The 23158-nt window shown below is 53.0% G+C and overlaps 2 protein-coding genes and 1 pseudogene across 3 annotated transcripts; 1 reads left to right on the forward strand and 2 right to left on the reverse strand.

Annotated features, from left to right (window-relative positions):
• Positions 1 to 495: 495 nt before the first annotated feature.
• COX6A2 (cytochrome c oxidase subunit 6A2) lies at positions 496 to 1147 on the reverse strand. The gene is made up of 3 exons (NM_174522.3): positions 1005 to 1147; positions 722 to 858; positions 496 to 624 (listed from the first exon to the last, which is right to left on the reverse strand). The coding sequence occupies exons 1-3, from the start codon at positions 1075 to 1077 to the stop codon at positions 541 to 543; spliced, it is 294 nt and encodes a 97-aa protein (NP_776947.1). The 5' UTR covers positions 1078 to 1147; the 3' UTR covers positions 496 to 540.
• Positions 1148 to 10111: 8964 nt separating this feature from the next.
• LOC101905312 (zinc finger protein 436-like) lies at positions 10112 to 13140 on the reverse strand (annotated as a pseudogene). Its single transcript, XR_240040.2, has one exon. The product of XR_240040.2 is annotated as a zinc finger protein 436-like (transcript).
• Positions 13141 to 13797: 657 nt separating this feature from the next.
• Positions 13798 to 21348, forward strand: ARMC5 (armadillo repeat containing 5). The gene is made up of 6 exons (XM_024985139.2): positions 13798 to 14289; positions 17063 to 17170; positions 17278 to 18064; positions 18924 to 19420; positions 20036 to 20168; positions 20272 to 21348. Exons 1-6 carry the CDS (start codon positions 13812 to 13814, stop codon positions 21089 to 21091), a joined length of 2823 nt encoding a protein of 940 aa, XP_024840907.1. The 5' UTR covers positions 13798 to 13811; the 3' UTR covers positions 21092 to 21348.
• Positions 21349 to 23158: the final 1810 nt, after the last annotated feature.

Raw genomic sequence — 23158 nt, forward strand, 5'->3', positions numbered from 1 at the left:
AGCATGACTGAAATATTCCAAATCCAGAATTAGCTCAAGAAGCCTCTCACATGGGTCTGTAGATCTGTTTGAAATCACTGTTGTCTCCACACAGCCGGAACTCAGAGAGGCCCTCAGGGCGTGTCAGGCAACGCGTGGTACTTCAGGGCCTGCAGCCCTGAGTTCCCACCGGGCCTCTGTGAGCTCCCTGAATTTCAGTCATTTAATCTCTGAGCATCTCAAATTCCTCCTCTGGAGAAAAGAGAACCGAAATTATACCTTGCTCTCAGGGTTATCATGAGAAATTAGTGTATGTGAAAGCCTTTTACAACCTAGAGCCTTAATCATGAATAGGTGAACGGGGAGGGGCTATCTCCTACCTGTTCATCAAGGATGCTCCCTGGAGTCCCTGGGGAGTCAGGATCTCCGGAAGAGCACGTGGAGCACCCACTGCACTGTGCGCATGCGCCCAGCTCGAACCAGCCCCTCCCCGTGGTCCCCAAGGAGCCTCGGACACACAGCTTCCACAATTTTATTGTGTCTGGGGGCATCAGCCAAGCCTCAAGGCTTTTCGTAGCCCGTGGGCAGAGGGTTGACCCGGGGATTGTGGAAAAAAGTGTGGTTGCCGTCTCCCCATGAGAAGGGCTGTGGAGAGAGAGGGAAGGGGAGCGAGATGTCAGTATGGGGGGTCCCCCATCCCCTGGCTCACCCGCCTGCTCGCGTCCGCAAGAGGTCGGTGTACCTTGGTGCGGATCCGGAGGTGATGGTAAGGGATGAATGCCGGGCGCTCGCGGTGGCCCGAGTGGAGCCAGGAGTTGAGGGTGCAGAGGGCCACGCTCGGGAGCGCCAGCCCGAAAGTCAGGAAGCGCCAGGTGCGGGCTGCAGCAGAGGGTGGGGGAGGAAGCCAGAGGTGAGAGAGAGATAGGAGGGTCGCCAGGACGCTGGAAGGCCCCAGGGGCAGGGGGTGAGGGGGAACCGAGGGACAAGGTCAGGAAGCCACAGGGTCAGGCCCCAGCTGCACTCACCTCCTGTCCCACCATGGTCTCCCTTGGCCGCACTGGCCAAGCCCCGACTCAAGGACTTCAGAGGCAAAGCCATGTCGATGGCAGAAGCTGGGGACAAGGGCACTGTCCTTTCCTTCTCCTTCAGTGAGGCCTCGGTTCCCCTCCCCTCTGTTCCTGCCAATCACCTGTTGAGTCCCTTGAATGGGTGGCTATTTTTAGGGGGTTTCTATATTTGAAATGAGGCCTGACTGGCAAGAGGTCTTTCTCTCCAGGCAGCTTGCTTTACTGTGCCTCTTATTTTGGTAAGGGGACATTTAAAGTACAATACGCCTTTCTTTTTATAGTTGGAGGGAATTATTTTGCTCAATACTCTAGACCCAGTGATTGGCACAGAGTAGGCCTTTAATAAATATTTGTAGAATGAATAAAGTGTCCTTTTGAATCTCAGGTTTTTTTCAGGTGTATACTGTATAATAATTTGTACCTTAAATGATCTCAGTGAAGTTTAAGTAAAGTAACAGAGGAAGTTTTAGTAACTTGTTGAACAGTTAAATGTTATATATAGTATTGCTAAATTATTCTGGGGCCCTCACTGAACTATAATGGAATTCTTCCTACAGTCGCTTTTTCCCATTTGGACTTTGGAATTGCTACTGAGAAGACGGGGACCCTGTTACAGTTACTTGATTTCTTTGTCCACACTCAGTCCAACTCTTAAACCCCCTCCCTACTCAAGATTATGGCTCTTGGTAAAAACAAAAATGAAGAGTATTTTTACCCGAAAAGGTCCTAGGTGCCTCTCTCTCCCCTCAGAGTTTTGCTGGTCATCACCAAACAATTCCCTGGGGATCCCCATCCCTTAGTCTCACCCTGGAAGATCCCACTAAGAGCTTTTCTGTCTGGTGCTGGGCCAGTGGCCCAAGGGCTGCTAGCGTCCTCTGCTGTTGTCGCCCTCTTGTGGCGCACATGCTCAAGTACACCTATTGCAGAAACTGATGAGACCATCCTGGCAATTTGTGATAATCTCATTACTACAGATGCTGGGCTTCCTGGATGGCCCAATGAGTAAAGAACTTGCCTGCAGTGCAGAAGACACAGGAGACGTGGGTTTGATCCCTGGGTTGGGAATATCTCCTGGAGGAGAAAATGGCAATCCACTCCAGTATTCTTGCCTGAAAAATTCCATGGACAGTGGAGCCTAGTGGGCAACAGTCCAAAGCGTCACTAAGAGTCAGATACGACTGAGCAACTAAACACAGATGTGTGGGGAAAAGGCACTGGGCCCAAATAAGAAGCACTTTTTAGTTGCTTTTCTATGTTATTGCTATAGAAATAACCACGATCTCATTGACTGGCAGGCAAAGTGACTGGGAAGATTTAATTAGTTGTGGTCACTTCCTTGGTCACTTTGGTTAACTTTCCAAGTGTGTCCACATTGGAAAGAAAACAAGGATAGAAGAATCTGAGTTTGGGGACTTCCCTGGTGGTCCAGTGGCTAAGATTGTGAGCTCTCAGTGCAGGGGGCTTGAGTTTGAGCCCCGATTGGGGAGCTAGATTCCACATGCCACAGCTGAGAATTCATATGCCACAGGTAAACAGATCCTGCCTGCCGCAACTAAGACCCAGTGCAGCCAATTAAAAAGAAAGAACCTGAGTCCTGGCATAAGTGATTCCTTGATTCAGTTAATATTTATTGAGTGCCTACTGTGTCACACACTAGGCCAGAGACTCTGGGGAAGTCAGACAAGTGACCTGATGTCGTGATGATTCCTAATGCCGCTGAAGCAGACACCACATTGAGTGTGATAGGAGAGTTTGGGAAAACTTTCAGTGGAGCTGGGGCTCATATAATTAGGACTTTAGGTGACAGAAAAGGGGGAAGGGCATTCTGGGAAGTCAGAAATAAAATAAGTACAAAAGCATGGAGGTGTGAAAGGCCAGTAAAGCTGCAGAGGTGGGGCAAAGCTAGGGTGAGGATCTATGATGTCCGTGCTGGAGCATCTGACTCTTGTGCAGGCCCACGCTGGGGGTGGGGCTTAGGCACAGATGCTTTGAAGCAGGGGAGTGACATCAGATTTGATGTTGGAGCCTGGGGTTTAAGGGAGCGCTGTCATTGGTGGATTATACAGATGATGAACCAGAACACAGGACTAGATGCAGGGAAGGCTGATGAGGAGTCTTTTGCAATAATCCAGGCAGGTGATGACAGCAATAGGCATGTAAGGTAGTAGTACTGGCAACAGCAAGGAAAGGATGGACTTGAGAAATCTTCCCTGAGTAGAACAAAAAGGATGGGGACTTCCCTGGTGGTCCAGTGGTCAAGAATCTGCCTTCCAATGCAGGGGACATGGGTTCGATCCCTGGTTGGAGAACTAAGATCCCACATGCTGTGGGGCAACTAAGCCTGCACCTCACAACTAGAGAAGCCCCTGAGCACTGCAACTAGGGAAAGCCCGAGCACTGCTCTGAAGACCCAGCACAGCCAAAAAAATAAATCAATAAAATAAAAAGGATGTGGTGCCTGAAGGCACTTGAGTTGGAGCTGCAGAGCTATGGGAGAAAGAAGAATCAAGGACTTGGGTAGTAAGCCTGGAAATGCGATGGGCAATGCTGTGAGGCATCTCTGTGCAGTCTGAATTCTCACTAGCTAACTGGACTTTTTTTATGCTAACAACACATTGTTAGGAAAACCAACAAATAATTTTTATAAAACACAAGGGAAGTCATTTAGCACTGATGTTGAGACATCATTTAATATTATGCTTGTCCATACCAAGAAGATATGGTTTTCAGTAACTTACTTTTGCCTACCGCCTCTCTAAATCCTTTTGTAAACTGTGAAGTCTGAGGGACCAGAGAGAAGTTGTTCCTTTTCAATCTCAAAGTGGTCCAATGGCTAAGACTTCACGTTTCCCCATGCAGGGGGCAGGGGCTCGATGCAGAGTGAGAGATCTAGATCCCACATGCCACAATTAAGAGTTCACGTGCTGCAAATAAGGATTACACATGCCACAGCTAAAAAAATAAAATATACCACACGTACCACAAGTGCAACAAAGATCAAAGATCCCACATCCTGCAACTAAGACTCGGCTCAGCCAAATAAATATGTATTTTTTTTAAATAATAAAATAGTTAGCACTTACAGAGTACTTACTATGGACCAGGGGCTGTTCTGACAATTAACCAAGAGAGAGGCTTACCCACTTTACAGATGACTAAACTGAGGCACTGAAAGGTCTTAACCTTGCTCGTGGATCATTCATATGATAAATGGCAGAACCAGGACCCAAAGGTTCTGGCTCAAAGAGAGTTTCCTCCTAATTCCTCTGCTACAAATGCCTGTCTCATTAGGACAATTTTGAAATAGAAACTCCCTTTTGTCCATAATTCCACCAATTCTAACACTAATACCTTCACATTTTCTTCAGCACGTTTAGCACTAATTCCTTCAGCATGTTTATTCAGGCTTTGCCAACACACCTTCATATTTAGACTCTACAATCAGTTTAGCTACTGAACAAGAGAAAACTACCCCAAGCAAAAGATGAGTCTAAGTTTGCTTTCCAAAAAGAATATGTGCACTCCTTTTAATTTTAATTCTGTTGTACCAGGTCTTAGTAGCAGCCCCAGGAATCTTTAATCTTCCTTGCTGCATGCGGGATCTTTAGTTGTGGCCTGTGGGATCTAGTTTTCTGACCAGGGATCACACCTGAGTCCTCTGTATTGGGAGCACAAAATCTTCCCCACCAGGGAAGTCCTTGTGCACTCTTTTTTTTAACTCATGAACATTTTCTGGCTCATTCACATTCTTTTATCATGATATTTTAATGACTATATACAATTCTTTCATTTAAAAGACCACATTTTATTCATCCCTTTTATTATTGGAATATGTCACTACTATAGAAAATGCTGGAATGAGCATCTTCACACCATGCACAGAGCTTATTTTTTTAATCTCACATAGGAATCATCATCAGGAGCATAGCTGATGCCCCATGTAGGCAAGGGCCTTTGATCTTCATAAGGGAGAAGTTCTTATAAAAACATGAATGGCTGCAGTTCAATTTGCTCATGTCTGAGCCTGAGCCAAGCTTGATGACTCTAGCCTGTTCATGGTCTTGGGAGCCCTAGGTAAAGCTCAGCAGCGCTGGGAATGCTCCTGAGTCAGCAGGGACATAGCCAGTGTAGTCAGCTCTTCTGACAATTAAAAGTGTCACAGGTTTGCAAGAACTTTGATCTAGTTAGCCACCTTAATCCATTACTCTGTGACTATCACAGCTGTCTCCTCCTATTGGGTTGGCCAAAAGATCATCAGGATTTTTCCGTACCATCTTACAGAAAAACCTGATCGAACTTTTTGACGAACTCATTACATTCCCCATCTAGCCCAGGCTTTCCTTTCCCCTTGCTGGGATTAGTTTGTTTCCTACTTGGCCTTTCTCCCAATTGCCTTACATAAGGCTGTCAAATATATTTCTTATTACAGGGCAGAGCTTCCTTTTCGCACAGCCTGGGACACATACAAAATGTGAACAGTGATTTGTGAACCACATTGGGATAAAGGGTGGAGGCTGCTCCCAGCTGGAGGTGCCTGGCCCAGTGCTTCTGGCCATCCCAGGCCCCACCCATCTGCCCTAGGAGATAAAGCAGTGATCTCAACCCTGGCTGCACAATAGAATTACCCAGAAGTTTTGCAAAATTCTTTTGCGTACATTGCACCCGGGGATTACAATGACATACAGGTGGCTCAGACTGTAAAGAATCTGCCCACAGTGCAGGAGACCCATGTTCGATCCCTGGGTCAGGAAGATCCCATGGAGAAGGAAATGGTAACCCACTCCAGTATTATTGCCTGGGAAATCCCATGGACAGAGGAGGCTGACGGGAGACCATGGGGTCGCAAAGAACTGGACACAACTGAGCAACTAACACACACATAAGGTTGAGAACCTTTGAACTAAAGGAGTATCTGTTGGTCCTCACTGCAGTGCTTCCCTTCTGAGCCACGGGTCCAGGGTATTAAGAAACTAAGATCATGGTCCTGAACTCGGGTGCGCACAGCTCTCAGTAGCTGGATTCAATGCCACATGATGATAAAATTTAACTTCACCAAACCATCTAAGTCTAAATAGCTGTCTCCCGGCTGGGGGTACCCAGTGGCCTTGTGGAAAGTTGAGAGAGAGAGGGTCCTGACGGAAGGCGGGTGTTTAGGTCGGTGTGAGGGGTGTGGTGGGTGAAGGCAGTACTCGGCTGGAGACCTTAGGAACAGTAGCTCAGTTCAGTTCAGTTCAGTTGCTCAGTGGTGGCAGACTCTGTGACCCCATGAACCCCAGCACTCCAGGCCTCCCTGTCCATCACCAACTCCTGGAGTCCACCCAAACCCATGTCCATCGAGTCGATGATGCCATCCAACCATCTCATCCTCTGTCGTCCCCTTTTCCTCCTGCCCTCAATCTTTCCCAGCATTAGGGTCTTTTCCAATGAGTCAACTCTTCGCATGAGGTGGCCAAATTATTGGAGTTTCAGCCTCAACATCAGTCTTTCCAATGAACACCCAGGACTGATCTCCTTTAGGATGGACTGGTTGGATTTCCTTGCAGTCCAAGGGACTCTCAAGAGTCTTCTCCAACACCACACTTCAAAAGCATCAATTCTTCGGTGCTCAGCTTTCTTTACAGTCCAACTCTCACATCCATACATGACTACTGGAAAAACCATAGCCTTGACTAGACGGACCTTTGCTAGCAAAGTAACGTCTCTGCTTTTTAATATGCTGTCTAGGTTGGTCATAATTTTCCTTCCAAGGAGTAAGCGTCTTTTAATTTCATGGCTGCAATCACCATCTGCAGTGATTTTGGAGCCCCAAAAAATAAAGTCAGCCACTGTTTCCCCATCTATCTGTCATTAAGTGATGGGACCAGATGCCATGATCTTCGTTTTCTGAATGTTGAGCTTTAAGCCAACTTTTTCACTCTCCTCTTTCACTTTCATCAAGAGGCTCTTTAGTTCTTCTTCACTTTCTGCCATAAGGGTGGTGTCATCTGCATATCTGAGGTTATTGATATTTCTCCCGGCACTCTTGACTCCAGCTTGTGCTTCCTCCAGCCCAGCGTTTCTCATGATGTATTCTGCATATGAGTTAAATAAGCAGGGTAACAATATACAGCCTTGACGTACTCCTTTTCCTAGTTGGAACCAGTCTGTTGTTCCATGTCCAGTTCTAACTGTTGCTTCCTGACCAAGAGGCAGGTCAGGTGGTCTGGTATTCCCATCTCTTTCAGAATTTTCCACAGTTTATTGTGATCCACACAGTCAAAGGTTTTGGCATAGTCAATAAAGCAGAAATAGATGTTTTTCTGGAACCCTCTTGCTTTTTCGATGATCCATGGGATGTTGGCAACTCGATCTCTGGTTCCTCTGCCTTTCCTAAAACCAGCTTGAACATCTGGAACGGTAGAAAGATGCCCGGATTATAAAGTGGGTGGAGCTGGAGTTGCTTAAGGGACTACTGGGAGATGAGCTAATGGAATAACTAGACTCCCGGAAGAGAATGGAGGGTGGGAAGCTGAAAAGGGCCATGGAGGTGTTCGTCCCGCCCCTGATAATACCCATGTGCTGTCGGGGCTCAAGGCGCGCCTCATCAATGGGGCTCGGCGGAGGCGAGTGTTCAGAATCGCCCCCCTGCTCCGGGAAAAGGCGGCTGCCCGGGCGGCTGATCGTCGCCAGCTCTTATCTACGGAGACCCCGCACCCACGTGTCTCTTGCATGACACCCGAGGGTGCAATAAGCTAAGGTTGTTCGTCCCCAGCTCAAGGAAAGCCACCCGCTGCGTGGCAAGGGGCCCTACTCCACATGGCAGAACCCAGAGGGAACCGCCGCCAACTCTCCAGGGCCGGCAGCCTCCGCCGGGCCTGCTGGGAAATGTAGTCCGCAAGGTGACCTGGGAAAAGGAGGTGCGTTGACCCCCTAGCCCCAAAGACCCCGAGACCCGGATGCGGAAGGTCCCGGGCATCCTTACTCAGTCTCCGGCAGGGGGCGCTCCAGCCACGGCCGCCCTGCTTGCTTAGCACCTCCCCACAAATCGCCCACCTGTCCCACAACCTTCCCAAGATGGGCTGAAACGGTCAGAGCAATGAACGCACCACAGAGAACCGCGGAGAAACGGCATCCCAGTCCCTAATTAGAATGTGAGAGGAAACGGCTAGGAGCGGTCTTCCCTCAAGCGAGAGATTTTTAGATGTCACCGCACCACGTTAAGCCATATCACCTTGGCCGGGGCTCGCTCCCCTGGGCGTCCCAGTCACACGCTTTTGTTTCATTTGCTATACAGTCTATTACTGGGATCACTGGTGTAATAAGGTCCGTTCATTAGATGATAGTACTAGAGCATCGATAATTTCCTGACTTTGATAATGTCCTTGTTTTTAGAAAATACACATTATTTAGGAATATAGAGCGATGTTAGCATTTTGAACTGGGAGGAAATAAGAGAAAGGGCCAGGGTATCCTGAATCCTACGGAAGAGAATCGGCAAATCACCCGGGCAGTGATCAGCCCTTCCTAAAGTTGATCTGCCCCTGTCTCATGTGGGATGCAGGGACTCAGCAGACATAGAGTTTCTGTTCTCCCGCAATGTGACTAGCGAAGGGAGGGAGGGAGGAGTTGTGGCTTGGGGCTGCGGTGCTGTTCCCATCCCCAGTGCACATCCAAAGCACTTGCCAGCCACTGTTGAGCTTCTAGGTGGGCGGGACTCCAGCTGCCAGCCTATGGCACACCCAATACACAGCACCAGCCTCTGTATCGACCACCAGGCTCAGACGTGGAACCTGGATCCCAGGAGTGGATGAGATCAGAGACAGAACTGGATGGAGTCCGAGCTCATGTCCAGAACTAAGCAGAAGCAGAGCCAGTCCAGGGGAAATGGTATTACTGACTCCCCCTCCCTCTGAGCCCACTGGGTGTCTCCACACTTTCTTGCTTCCCAAAAGAGCCCTTCCAGGGATGTCTGCCAGGGGTGATTTCCCCCACGAGGCTCACAGGGTCCCATACTCACCCTCTGACCAAGGCACATGGGTTTGCCTTGCCTTGCTTAATCTGTAAGCTCTGTCCCTATTCCCTCGCAGATATGGAAAGGAGTTTCAATATTGGAGGGTGATATCTCAGATACGGAGACAGAGGATTCAGGGGAGAAGGGAAGAGGAGAAAAAATGATTGGGGGAGGGGGCAGGAACGGGTGACGAAAAAGAGAAACTGCCTCCACTGCATGAAGAGTCTTGGTCACCCATGAAAGTGTAGGGTGGGGATGGTCACCCCCAAACGCCTTTCTGTAGCAGTTAGGCAAGTAATACAAATGAAACACACTGATTCAGGGATACAGCATGGAGCAGTGTGGACTGTCCATGTCCCAGGCAAACATTACTCGGCCCTGTCAAGAGCTGTTGCTGGAGAGAACCAGTGTTGCTGAATTTTCTGATCCTCTCCCCTTTCCCCAAACCCCAATCCAGAAATTTAAATCGGGAGATTTCACATCACAATCTAGAAATGTTGGCTCATGGGGATTCCCTGGAGGTCCAATGATTAGGACTATCTCCTTTCCCTGCTGAGGGCATGGGTTCGATCCCTGGTCAGGGAACTAAGATCCCTCAAGCTGCACAAGTGCACACATGTGTGTACACACACACACACACACACACACACACACACACACACAAAGTTGGCTCAATAGTTTACACACACACACACCGTGAAGGCCAAAACTAACGTGTTTACCGTCTCTGCCCTGAACACTGGTCACCTGCCTGGGCGGTGACACTGCCTCCCTCCCAGCTCAGGGCACAGTAAATGCTGAATAAACCCCAGTTCCTGTTTCCAAGGTCCGGTCTGCCTCCCTGCTCCAGGAAGAACCTGTTTCTACAACTGAGAGGATGGAGCGCAGGGCTACTTACATTAAGGTGAGAACCAGCTTCAGTTGATGGAAAGAGATTTTGCGAACAGATCCCCCTCCCATGCCCATCTCCACCATGAACCTCACGACCATCTGCACCTACAATTTTGCAGAGAACAGAATCCAGCTTTGAGGAAGCTGAGGCCCCAAGGCCACGAGTAAGAGTATAAACAGGAGCTGATCATAACATCCATTTATTGAGTGCTTACTACGGATGTGCCCAGCTCAGGCCTCCCGCTCAAACCCTGGTTTGTGCTCTTTGAAATGGTGTCAACAACGGGGAACATTCCAGAACCCTTCCCTTCATCACAGACCCAGATTGAGGAGACAAGTGGCATCCATTAGATGCACCTTCACGAAGCCTCTTAAGACTTGCTGCAAGTGATGCCCTTTCTCCAGCGCCGGAACTGGGTTCGGGTCCATCTCCTTCATGACACCATGCTACCCCAGGACTGGGGCTATCTCACTCATTTCTGTAACCTTCAGGAGGAGGCAAAAAGTGCACTGGTGCGATGCCTGCAGACTGACACCCCCAGTGACAGGGTTGGCAAGCAGAGTTGGCAGACGAGTTTTGCTGAGTTACTTCCTCCACCCAGGTGTTTCAAGTCAGTGATCCCATGGGAGCTTACTACCATCCTGGGAGGCAACATCACCCTCAGTTTTACAGATGAAGAAACTGAAGCTCAGAAGAGGCAGACCTGTCCAAGGTCATGCAGTTAGGAAGAGATATTCTGTGCTAGAAGCTCACATCCCTTCCCTTCGGCCCTTATTCTCTGCGGTGCAGTTCTAGATGCACCGAGCTGCTAAGAGGCAAGATTTTGGGACAAGGCACCAGAGGTGTGGGTCTCATGATTCCTTGGGGCAGGCACCAGGCCTCCCCCAACCTCAAAAGGGCTACGTTCCGTGCCCCTCCCAGGAACAGAGCCGGCTACAGGGAGGACAGCAGAGCCTCACAGCTTAGCCTCTGCTCTGGGCGAACATTGTGCTGTGCTTCGAGAAGCCTCCCTCTGGCTCCCATAGACTGTTTTACCAACAGAAACACGTTTGTTTACATAGGCAGCCCACCCCAATGGTCAAACTACAGTGCTATGTCCAGTCCCCAGTGTCTGGGCACACTAGATTGTCACCATTTTCTCCTCTTTGAGGGATCAGAGAAAAAACCTGGGAAACCTTCGAGGAAAGAGGCTAAAGGAAAGGAAGGGGCAGATGACCAACGTCTGGTCTTTTGCCCCTGCCTAGAAATGCCACCAGCCTTCCTGGTCTGTTGCTTTGGTCCTGGGCCCCACCAGTTTCACTTTGTAGACAGTTGTCTTTCAAAGAGATCATACACCCCTGAGCTCACCTAATGGTCCCCAAGTTCAACCTCTCTGAGCCCTGTGCTAGGACACACCCTTCCTTATGGTCCCCTCTTGGAGGTGAGGCCCTCCCCGACCTCCTTCTTCTCCACTGTCTTCCTCATGGGGGTTTGCCTGGCATCTGGCCCCATTCTCCTGGGCGGAGGGGGCCACAGCTCCTGCGTAATTTGCCCCCTCACTCCCTGGACCTGTGAAGGGATCTGATCAGCAGCTGCCAAAGGTGCTTTGCATCTTAAAGCAACCTGGCCAGTTCAGCCCATCCCCAAACTCTCCCTCCAGCCGGAGTCCCATCTCCAGGGCCTCAGAGAACATGCCCAACTTTTCTGTCCCAATTCCTCCAGCCTGGGCTTCCCTGATTCAGCCCACAAATCAGCAGCCCCGGAGGAGCAGAAGAGGCCTGCTGAGAAATTCTGGTCCCCTCAGTCTCCTGAAGGGCTGCATCAAAGTCAGAGCTGCAGTTTGGGCTGCAACTTAAGCCAGGGATGTTGGCAGGGGCTGCCACCCTGGTGCGTCCGCTGGTGCTGGCCCAGATAGGGAGCTGGGGGCAAAGGCCTTGTCACTCTGCCGGCAGACGGAGGGCTTCTCTCCGCGGTGCGCCACCCGGTGGATGAGCAGGGGAGAGCTCTGGCGGAAGCTCCTGTCACACTGGCTCAAAGCCTAAGGTTTCTGGCCCGTGGGAGTGTTGGTGCGGCAGCAGATTTGAACTGTCTACAAAACTCTTGCTGCAGCTGAGTTTGGTGCACTTATTTCTTGCCTGTGTGTGAGCACTGTGTTTAAAAAGCTTGGAGCTGTGGAAGAAGGTTTTGCCACATTCTGGGCCGGCGTGGGGTCGTTCGCCCATGTGGACTTGCTGGTGCTTGGTGAACTGGGTGAGCTCCTTAAAGCCACGGCCACACTCAGGACACCTGAAGGGTCACTCTCCACTGTGGGTGAGTTGGTGCCTTAGGCAGCCGGAGCTGTGGGTGAAGTTCTTGCTCCTCCTCCGCGTGCGATCGCTGGTGCTTGAGCAGATAAGAGCTGCACCCAAAGCGGTCACCACACCAGATACAGAGGTAGGGCTTCTCACCGGTGTGGCAGCGCTGGTGCTGCGCCAGGTTGGAGCTGAGGCTGAAGCGCTTGCCGCAGTCCCCCGCAGCTGTATGGCTTCACCCCCGTGCGCGTGCGCTGGTGCTGGATCAGGTTGAAGCTAACACAGAAGTCTTGCCACATTCGGCACAAGTATCAGGCTTCTCGCCCATGTGCGCCCGCCGGTGTCCGAGCTGCGGCCAATAATAGGCTCCTCGCACTCCAGACACTTATGAGGCCGGAGGCCTGAGTGAGAGCGACGGTGTCGCATGAGGTTAGAGCTCAGGCTGAAGCAACGGTCACACTGGGGACAGAGGGACGGTTTCTCGCCGGTGTGTACCCCGTGCTGTTTAGCCAGATCTGACCACCGTCGGAAGCTTTTGCTACACTGGGGACAGCAGTAGGGTTTATCACCGCCGCTGCTTTGGTGATGATTGAGATCGGGGAGGTAGGCTGCAGTCAATCCACACTGCTGGCACTCGAAGGCTCCAGGGACCGCAGGAGAGTTGGTCTTGGCAGGAGTTTCTCTCTCCCCAGGGCCAGAGACTGACCTACGTAGGTACCGCAGGCCCAGCATCATTTCCCAGGCGGCCGGCTGCCCCGGCGACACCAAGGGCCGCTTGTGTGAAACAACTCCGCAAACAAAGGAGGACCTTGGGATTTCCTGGGATCCAGACAACCGGTTCCCCCGCTGCTCGGCGCCGTCGGAGTCCTCCCTTGCAGTTTCTGGAGCCCGCGACTCCACAGCCGGAAGAGCGTCCCGTTTCCTAGATACCAACCACTCAACTCACAAGCACAACCAGAGCTGAAGACTCTCGGGACCCAGGAATCCAGCACCGGAAACGGAAATGTCCACTAGCTCGTGCCATTCTAGGAAGTGGCAGCGAACGGTCTCTGTGGGTTTAACCCTCTCGTTCACCTGGCGGAGCAAGTGCTCCCATCTGCAGCCGCTATCAGGAACTTGACACTTTACTCTTGGCTGGAGGTTCTGAGCCCATCGACGCAAACTTCAGTGCCCCGGCCACCGCTGGGGGGCGGCAAAACGAGCTGTCGTTGCCAAGGACACGCTGGGGGCGGAGTAGACACGTCACCTGGAGTAGCACCTTACTGAGACGCCAAGGTCGGAGGTACTGGTCCACCTGAGGCCCTTTAGAGTTTCCCATCCATCCTAAGCTAGGCGTGTTAAACTTGGCGCAGACTACATATCCCAGCATGCACCGCAGGCGCCTCTAGGGCACTCACAACGATCAGATAGGTAACCACTACTCTCAACATTTTTTCTGCGACTGTGCAAGTCAGAGCACCAGGATCGAGAACTACAACTTCCGACCTGCAGAACAGCTGCGGCGCTATTTAAAAAGCGTCAGAGAGGCGGTGCCTGGCCACGCCCCTCTTTTCCAGTTCCGCTCCCTTGGACGAGCTGCGAGGAGAGGGGCGGAGCCTTAGGCCTGAGCCAAGATGGCGGCTGCGAAGTCAACCCCCACGGACTCGCTCTCGTTCTGCCTCGCGCAGCTCACGGCGGCGGCCGGGGAGGGTCTAGGTGGGCGAAAGGACACAGCTACCAGCGAGACACCCTTGGGCCGTGCGCTCTTAGCCCTCCGTACGCGCCACGTCAAGGCAGCCGGGGGAATAGAGCGCTTCCGGGCACGCGGCGGGCTCCGCCCCCTTCTCGCGCTGCTACGGCGAGCGGCTGCAGCGGGTCCCGCCCCGTCCCAGGCTGGCGCAGGCTCCGCCCCCTCGTCGGTCGAGTCAGCGGCTTCTTCTGGCCCCGCCCCTTCGCCGGGCTCCGCCCCCTCTGCTGCGTCACCAGCGACACCCTCGCCACCAGCGCGCCTGCGCAAGACGCTGGACTTGGCGCTCAGCATCCTGGCCAACTGCTGTACTGAAGGGGCGTGCCGGGCTGAAGTGCGCAGACTCGGAGGCATTCTCCCATTGGGTAAGTGCCCCGCCCTCACTTCCTAAAAGGTTTCCACCCATACCTCTGTCTGGGCCTGGGCGGAGTCTCGAGTTCTTTGTGCTGCAACCTGGAGGGTTGTGTTTTAGGACGGCGCAGCGCCCTCTGTTTTCTTGTCGTCGAGATATGTGACGTCACTTCTCTTTCTAGAAATTATATGCTAGCCCTGCTAGATCCGATAATTAAAGCTAATTACCTGGGTATTGATTAAGGATCACCTCTGTCGCATCTGGGCTAATGGAGGCCAAAAGGTTATTTGGTGACTTTGAAATGATTCTTAGTCTTCATTTATGTTCATAGTAGGCACTCAGTGCCTGCTATGTCTAGCCTTGTGCAGAGCTCTGAAATCCCATTTGATGAGCTAGACTTCAGGTGTAGTGCTTCAGAAAGTGGGCTCTGCAGTCAGCTAGACCCATCAGAGACTAGGATTGTAAAGTGGGGTAATAATAACTACCTGAAAAAATTGGAATAGGGAGAAAATAAAATACAAAGATGGAGCACAGATACTCAAAGTATCTGTGACTGGGTACTCCCAGTTATTGAAAACTAGCACGTTAAGAACAAATCCTGGAAATCCCTGGTGGTCTAATGGTTAGGACTTGGTGCTTTCACTGCTGGGATCCAGGTTCCATACCTGGTCAGGGAACCGCAAGCCTCCAGGCACAGCCAAAAAAACTAGAACAAATCCTAAGCCAGTGTTATAACTATAAATGGAATGTAACCTTGAAAATTTGGGATGAAAGTGAAAGTGGAGAGTGGAAAAGTTGGCTTAAAGCTCAACATTCAGAAAATGAAGATCATGGCATCTGGTCCCATCACTTCATGGGAAATAGATGGGGAAACTGGAAACAGTGTCAGACTTTATTTTTCTGGGCTCCAAAATCACTGCAGATGGTGACTGCAGCCATGAAATTAAAAGACGCTTACTCCTTGGAAGGAAAGTTATGACCAACCTAGATAGTATGTTGAAAAACAGAGACATTACTTTGCCAACAAAGGTCCGTCTAGTCAAGGCTATGGTTTTTCCTGTGGTCATGTATGGATGTGAGAGTTGGACTGTGAAGAAGGCTGAGTGCCGAAGAATTGATGCTTTTGAACTGGGGTGTTGGAGAAGACTCTTGAGAGTCCCTTGGACTGCAAGGAGATCCAACCAGTCCATTCTGAAGGAGATCAGCCCTGGGATTTCTTTGGAAGGAATGATGCTAAAGCTGAGACTCCAGTACTTTGGCCACCTCATGCGAAGAGTTGACTCATTGGAAAAGACTGTGATGCTGGGAGGGATTGGGGGCAGGAGGAGAAGGGGACGACAGAGGATGAGATGGTATCACTGACTCGATGGACATGAGTCTGGGTGAACTCCGGGAGTTGGTGATGGACAGGGAGGCCTGGCGTGCTGCAATTCATGGGGTTGCAAAGAGTCGGACACGACTGGGCGACTGATCTGATTGATACTGAACTGAACTGATATTGTACATGTGTAATTTATATAGTGTACATTTTTAACTTATACAATAGTGCTTCTTAGGTGGCTCAGTGGTAAAGAATCTGCCTGCCAATGGAGGAGATGTGTGTTCAATCCCTAGGCCCAGAAGATCCCCTGGAGGAGGAAATAGCAACCCACTCCAGTATTCTTGCCTGGAAAATCCCATGCACAGAGGAGCCTGGCAGGCTGCAGTCCCTGGGGTCACAAGGAGTCAGACATGACTGAGCAACAGAGCACACAACTTATATAATATTGTGCATTATCTACATTTTAGTTTTTCAAATGAGAACAAACCCAGAAGATAGCAAGCTTTTCTGTTTACCAGCTAACTTGGCGCCTTCTAGTGGCAACATTGTGAACACAGCGTTCTTCTTCATTGCCTGCCAGCTATAAACTTAGGCCTATTTTTATGAAATCTTTATTGTTTTGATAAAATAAAACATTATTTTCAGTTTTCATAAAATGTATCTGGACCATAATGTATTTGACAAGAGGCCTGGCACATTAAGTCCTCAATAAATATAAGTTTTGTTGTTAGTGTATAACCCCCATCATTCATTCACTGTTCTGTACTTTAAATATCTCCTGAATCCATCCCACTGCTTTGCCTTCTTCCATCACGTGCCCAGAGACTGTGCTGGGCTGTGCTGGTATCTGGGTCAACCCATCTTCTGCTCACTCTGCCTTACTGTTTTCCCCTGTAATCCATTCTCCTCATGACTGCCAGTCTAGATCATGGCCTGTCCATTCTTAGAACCCTGTATGGCTCCCAGTGCCCTCACATTCAAGTCCTCATCTCTTGACCTGATAAGGCCCTTTGTGAAGTCATAACATAGACACTAGATCTCACTTTTGGGCCTTTGCAAAGGGTGCTACCAAACCTAAAATGTCCCTTAACACTCCCATCCACCGTCCACCTAGCAAACACCTACCTATCGAACTTTCCAGATCCCGCAAGTTTTAGGCCTATTCTGGAGGCCTTCCCTGACTCTCTGAGGCCACATTCTTTTTTTTTAAATTTATTTATTTATTTTAATTGGAGGCTAATTACAATATTGTAGTGGTTTTTGCCATACATTGACATGAATCAGCCATGGATGTACATGTGTCCCCCATCCTGAACCCCTCCTCCTGCCTCCCTCCCCATCCCATCCCTCAGGGTCATCCCAGTGCACCGGCCCTGAGCGCCCTGTCCTGAGGCCACGTTCTTGAGGTGATTAACGAGAGAGACAAGAAGGAGTAGAACCCTCAAGAAGCCAAACTCTCTTGCAGTGACTATTCTTCAGTGTGTGAAGACAGACAGCATCCAGAACCGAACCGCCCGTGCTCTGGGGAACTTAGCCATGGAACCTGAGAGCTGTGGGGACATCCACTGTGCTGGTGAGCGGGCTTTGAGGGTGGAGCCAGCTAGGGCTTGGGAATTAAAGAAGGGATGGGTGGGCGGGGGTCTGTCCTCACTCGCCCTCCATCTCCTCCCCCACCCCCAGGTGCTGTTCCCCTGCTCGTGGAGAGCCTGACAGCCTGCCAGGACTCCCAGTGCCGCCAGAGTGTGGTCCGCGCCCTCCGCAACCTGGCGGACTCACCCCAGCACCGCCTGGCCCTGGCCCAGCAGGGAGCGGTACGCCCACTGGCTGAACTTCTGGCTGCAGCACCAGATCCCGCGCTGACCTTGGCCTTGGTCCGTGCCCTCCTAGAGCTGAGTCGAGGCTGCTCCCGGGCCTGTGCTGAGCAGCTCAGTCTGGGTGGGGGACTCGGCCCACTGGTCGGCCTGGCCTCCCATCCCAAAAGAGCCGTGCGTGAGGCCACCATCTTGATCCTCGCCAACCTGTGCGCCCAGGGCCTGGTGCGGCCTGCCCTGGGCAATGCTGGGGGCGTGGAGGTGCTGTTGGGTGAACTCCGTCGGCGCCGGGGCCTCAACGGGGCAAGCCCAGCCTCCCAGCAGCCCCTGGTGCGGGCCGTGTGTCTGCTGTGCCGGGAGGCTATCAACCGGGCCCGGCTGCGAGATGCCGGGGGCTTGGAGCTGTTGATGGGCTTGCTGCGGGATCCCCGTGCCAGCGCCTGGCACCCTCGTGTGGTGGCTGCCCTCGTGGGCTTCCTATATGATACAGGGGCCCTGGGCCGGCTTCAGGCTCTGGGATTGGTACCTCTCCTGGCTGGGCAGCTGTGTGGTGAGGCTGGCGATGAGGAAGAAGAAGGAAGAGAAGCTGCCTCCTGGGACTTCCCTGAGGAGAGGACCCCAGAGCGGGCAGAGGCGGGAAGCTTCCGAAGCCTCCAGTGAGTTCCCACCTGATGCTGTGGGGTGGGGCCTCTTTACTACCCTCACTCACCCCGCCCCCACCTATTCTGTATTTGTAAGACTTTGATTCTGACCCCTAATACCTTGTTCTCACTGAACATGACTGCCTTCAAGACCCCAAATATACCTCTTCTCTCTTAGAGCCACCTTTTGTTTGACCTTGGCTCTCCGCAGGTGGCACAGTGGTAAACAATCCACCTGCCAATGCAAGAGATGCAAGAGACCTGGGTTCAATCCCTGGGTCAGGAAGATCCCCTGGAGGAGGGTATGGCCACCCACTCCACTATTCTCACCTGTAGAATCCCATGGACAGAGGAACCTGGCAGGCTATGGCCCATAGTGTCCCAAAGAGTCAGACACGACTGAAGGGACTTAGCATGCATGCGTGCATGCACGAGTGCTGGGCCTCTTTGCTTACTGTTCCCTGTGCCCAGGGCACTCCTCCTCTGAGATGCCGTGATTAGAACTTAGGTTCATGGGGACTTGATTTAAAACGTCAGCTCTTTCCTTACCACCCCCCTACCCTGTGTTTCTGTTCCCTTTTATTTTTTCTCCACACATATCACTTCACACCACGCTGAACAGAAACTCTAGAGGGTCATGATCTTTTTTTGCTTTTGCTTCTCTGTAGTACCTGAAACGCACTTAGCATACACTAGGCAATAGGCAGTCAGGAATTGCTGAACGGGGTTGGGGGGGGGGTGTTGGGATTCCCTTTTTCCCCTGTCCTCCTCAGGCTGCCTTCTCTTCTGGCCTCAGTCACTTCTTGGAGGACCGCTCTTTTGACCTGCTCCCTCCCCTCGGCCCCGGGTTCCAAATCCTTTGTCCCCCCTGCAGGTCCTGGCTGATCTCCGAGGGTTATGCTGCAGGCCCGGGAGACATCTCTCCCGACTGGTCCCCGGAGTGCTGTCCGCCTCCGCCAGAACCGGCCGATCTGACCAGCCCCACCTCGCTGCGGACGCCCCGCGCCCTGCGCCCGCCCGGCCGCAGCCCCACCGCCTCTGCCGCCGAGGAGCCCTGGGGCCGCGAGGGGCCGGCACTGCTGTTGCTGTCGCGCTTCTCCCAGGCTCCCGACCCCAGCGGGGCGCTGGTGACCGGCCCGGCCCTGTGCGGCCTGCTGGCCTACGTGACGGGCGCGCCGGGCCCGCCGAGCCCCCGCGCTCTGCGCATCCTGGCGCGGCTCACCTGCAACCCCGCCTGCCTCGAGGCCTTCGTGCGCAGCTACGGGGCGGCGCTACTGCGCGCCTGGCTGGTGCTCGGCGTTGCCCCCGACGACTGGCCGGCGCTGCGCACCCGGCAGGCCCGCCGCAGCCAGCACCAGCACCGGGAGTTGGGTGGGTCCTTCGCCCTTCTCACCCTTCCCCTCCCACTGCGCCTCCACTGCTCTCTCACCGCCATCCCTGGGAACAACAGCCACCAAGTGGTGGCCGGGAAGGACTCCCTTCTCCATTGCCCCCACACATAGTTCTTCAACCTCTGACTGTATCTTGGGGCCCAGGGACCCCAGCACCAGGCTTGGCCTGAACAGCTTAGAATCTGCCTCTCCTTCCCCAGTCTCTTCTCATTTCCCCGTATTCCTAACTTCTGCACTCTCCTTGACTCCACTGGGCACACTGATGTGAACTGCGGCTCAGGCACCACGTCTTCCCAGGCTCATGTCCTCCGAAAGTCCCCTTCCAACCCTGCCAGGGACTGCCCAGTCTTCTGTGCCCTGTTTTGGCCCTCGAGGGCCCAGAGTCATTCCCTGACCATCCGGGGGTGGGGCTGTTCTGGCCCTTAACCTTCCAGTTCCTAGGGTTGGGTTGCCATCCCTCCAGGGCCTGCGGTCATCACCCTCTGCCTTGCCCTGAGGTCACCCCCTCCTTCCTCTCGGGGACCCAGGGGCCTCTCTTGCCCACCCCTACCCCCACCCCAGCTGCCAACCTGACCTGCTCCACCCGCCCCTGCAGGTGAGATGCTGCTGCAGAACCTGACTGTGCAAGCTGAGTCGCCCTTCGGAGTGGGAGCCCTCACCCACCTGCTGCTCTCTGGGAGCCCGGAGGACCGTGTGGCCTGCGCCCTGACCCTGCCCTTCATCTGTCGGTGAGGGAGACATGGGTACCTCGCGGGGGCAGGGGGCGCAAGATTGCTGTTCTCCAGCGCTGCCCTTCTCCAGCTTCTGAAAGATTCTCTTTTCCCCTCAAAGGAAGCCCTCTCTGTGGCGCCGGCTACTTCTGGACCAGGGCGGCCTCCGGCTCCTCCTCTCGGCGCTTACCCGGCCCGCTCCGCACCCACTCTTTCTCTTTTTCGCCGCAGATTCCCTTTCCTGCCTCCAAGGCCTGGTGTCTCCCACGGGGAGCCCAGCCATCCTACCTGCAATCCCCTTGGACCTAGACCCACCCTCCCCTTGCCTCTATGAACCTCTGCTGGGCCCAGCCCCCATGCCAGCCCCCGACCTCCACTTCCTGCTGGACTCAGGCCTCCGGCTCCCTGCCCAGCGAGCCGCCTCAGCCACTGCCTCCCCTTTCTTCCGGGCCCTGCTGGCTGGCAGCTTTGCCGAAGCCCAAATGGACCTAGTGCCCCTCCGAGGCCTGTCGCCCAGCGCGGCCTGGCCCATCCTGCATCACCTGCATGGCTGCCGGGGCTGTGGGGCCGCCCTGGGGCCTGTACCTCCGCCAGGCCAGCCCCTGCTGGGCTCCGAAGCTGAGGAGGCTCTGGAGGCCGCTGGCCGTTTCCTGCTGCCAGGGCTGGAGGAGGAGCTGGAAGAAGCTGTGGGCCGCATCCACCTGGGACCCCAGGGTGGCCCAGAGTCAGTGGGGGAGGTGTTCCGCCTGGGCCGGCCGCGGCTGGCTGCCCACTGCGCACGCTGGACCCTTGGGCCGGGGCAGTGCCCCCGGAAGCGGGCCCTGGCTCTGGTGGGGCTTGTGGAAGCTGCTGGCGAGGAGGCTGGGCCCCTGACCGAGGCCTTACTGGCTGTGGTGATGGGGGTGGAGTCAGGGGGCAAGGGTCCCAGCCTAGACTGTTGATGTACCCTGGGGGGAGACCCAGGGATGAGTTAGCTAGGAGGAGGTCTCTCTCAATGGGAGGAGGCTGAGCAGAAGGAGTCACCGTTGATGGCCCATGAGAGGATGGACCTGGACCCCGGGGTGTCTGAAGACTCAGGAGTGAGAAGCCAAGGCCAGGGTCTGGGCATGGGGCCCTCGAGGTGGAGAACAGCCCAGGGCCCCAGGCACCTGGCCTGGCCCAGCTTTATGGATTTGGAATTAAAAGCTTTGGAGTCGGCTCCCCCTGTTGTGTGGTGTCTCTGCTTCCTTTCCTGTGGGAGTACCTGTACACCTTAACCCATCCAGCAGGGTTGTGTCCAGGTGTCTGTGTCTCAGTGGGCCTCCCTGGTGGCTCAGCGGTAAAGAACCTGCCTACTCATGCAGGAGACACAGGTTCAGTCCTGGGGTCTGGAAGATCCCCTGGAGAAGGAAATGAGAACCCACTCCAGTATTCTTGCCTGGGAAATCCCATGGACGGAGGATCCTGATGGGGCTTATAGAGAGTCGGACATGACTTAGCAATTCAACAACAACTGTGTCTCAGTACAGGCCACCCTTGGCCTGCAGGAGTTTAATAAGTAACAATGTGCAGGTTCCTGGAGCCCCGGGATATGCTGCAGTTGCCAGGCTGCTCCTGAGGATGTGGTTTTGGGCCCCAGGGGAAGCCTGCTTCCTGTTCAGGCTACTTCATTGTTTAGCCACCCACCCAGCTGGACACAGACCTGGATCGAGGCTGAGGGGATGTGTGGGTGGGGATGGATGTCCAAGACCTTGGCACTATGGTTTCATCACCCATCACGCATTGTGGACCTTCTGTCTCTGGGTCCATTTTCATCTCTTGGTCAAGTGTCCTGCTGTTTTTCTGAGGGAAGACCTATTGTGTTCTTCAAGTCCCTGAGGCCACTATTCATGCCCAGAGGGAGCTGGAGCCCTAGGCTGGCATTGCTTTGTTTGCCCAGGCAGGGTCTCCAAAAACCTGGCTCCCAGATCATTGACAACTTCGGTGGCAGCCTGACTTTGAGGACAGGGCCTGGACTGGGGCTGTCCACTAACTTCTGGGAAGCCAAGGGGGCCCCTTGCTGCCTCTGAGAGTATCCAGGTCTTTGTTCTCATGATGTCCTTTACAACCACCCAGAGAGCTTTTTTTTTAAATGGAATATATAAATATTTATGTAAGGACTTACTCATTTCTCTCTCCAGCTTTTTTTTTCTTTCTTTTTGGCTGCATGGACGGCTCATGGGATCTCAGTTCCCTGACGAGGGGTCCAATCTGTGCCCCCTGAAGCCGAAGCTTGGAGTCCTAACCACTAGACCACCAGGGAATTCCCCAGAAAACTTTTTTAACAGTGCTGATGCCCAGCCCTTTCTAACTGAATTGGACTGAGGGGAGAGTGCCTTGGGCATCAGTATTTTTTAGATTTATTTTTAATTAGTGGATAATTGCTTTACAATGCTGTGTTGGTTTCTGCCATACAACAGTGCGTATACGTATGTCCTCTCCTTCCCAGCGGAGCCCCCTCCCCCCGCATCAGTGTTTTTAAAAAAGCCCCCCGAGTTGCCATTCCAATGCTCAGTTCTCGACCTGTGTCTGAGTTGAGACCCACAGTCTGTCTGCAGCACTGCTGTGTCTGTCCACACCTATCTCTAGTTTCTCATTTCCAACTTGATTTCTCAGTCCAGGGGAAGCCTCTTGTTCCTTTGTGGCCGGAGTCTGTGTCTTGCTTGCTTCTCTATATTCATCAGTATCTTGGGAAAGGGCTCTTGGGGGACAGGTCTGGGTCATCTCGATGCAGGGGACAGTTGGCTGAGGTCTGGCTGCCTGGCAGCATTTCTCCTGAGTCTGCGTGGGACTTGGGCCTCCGGTTCTGTTTACCTGTGTCTGTATGTCTGTTTCCAACTCTATGGCTTAGAGTCTGTGGATGGGTTCATCATCTCTGTCTCTTGGAGATTTCTTTGTATCCAGTTTGTATGCCTTTTGGGATCTCTGTTATATCATTGTCACAGTCTCTTAGGGAAGATCTCTGAACCTGGGACCTGACAGATTCTTAG

Source organism: Bos taurus, chromosome 25 (assembly GCF_002263795.3).
Source record: "Bos taurus isolate L1 Dominette 01449 registration number 42190680 breed Hereford chromosome 25, ARS-UCD2.0, whole genome shotgun sequence".
Lineage (NCBI taxonomy): Eukaryota > Metazoa > Chordata > Mammalia > Artiodactyla > Bovidae > Bos > Bos taurus.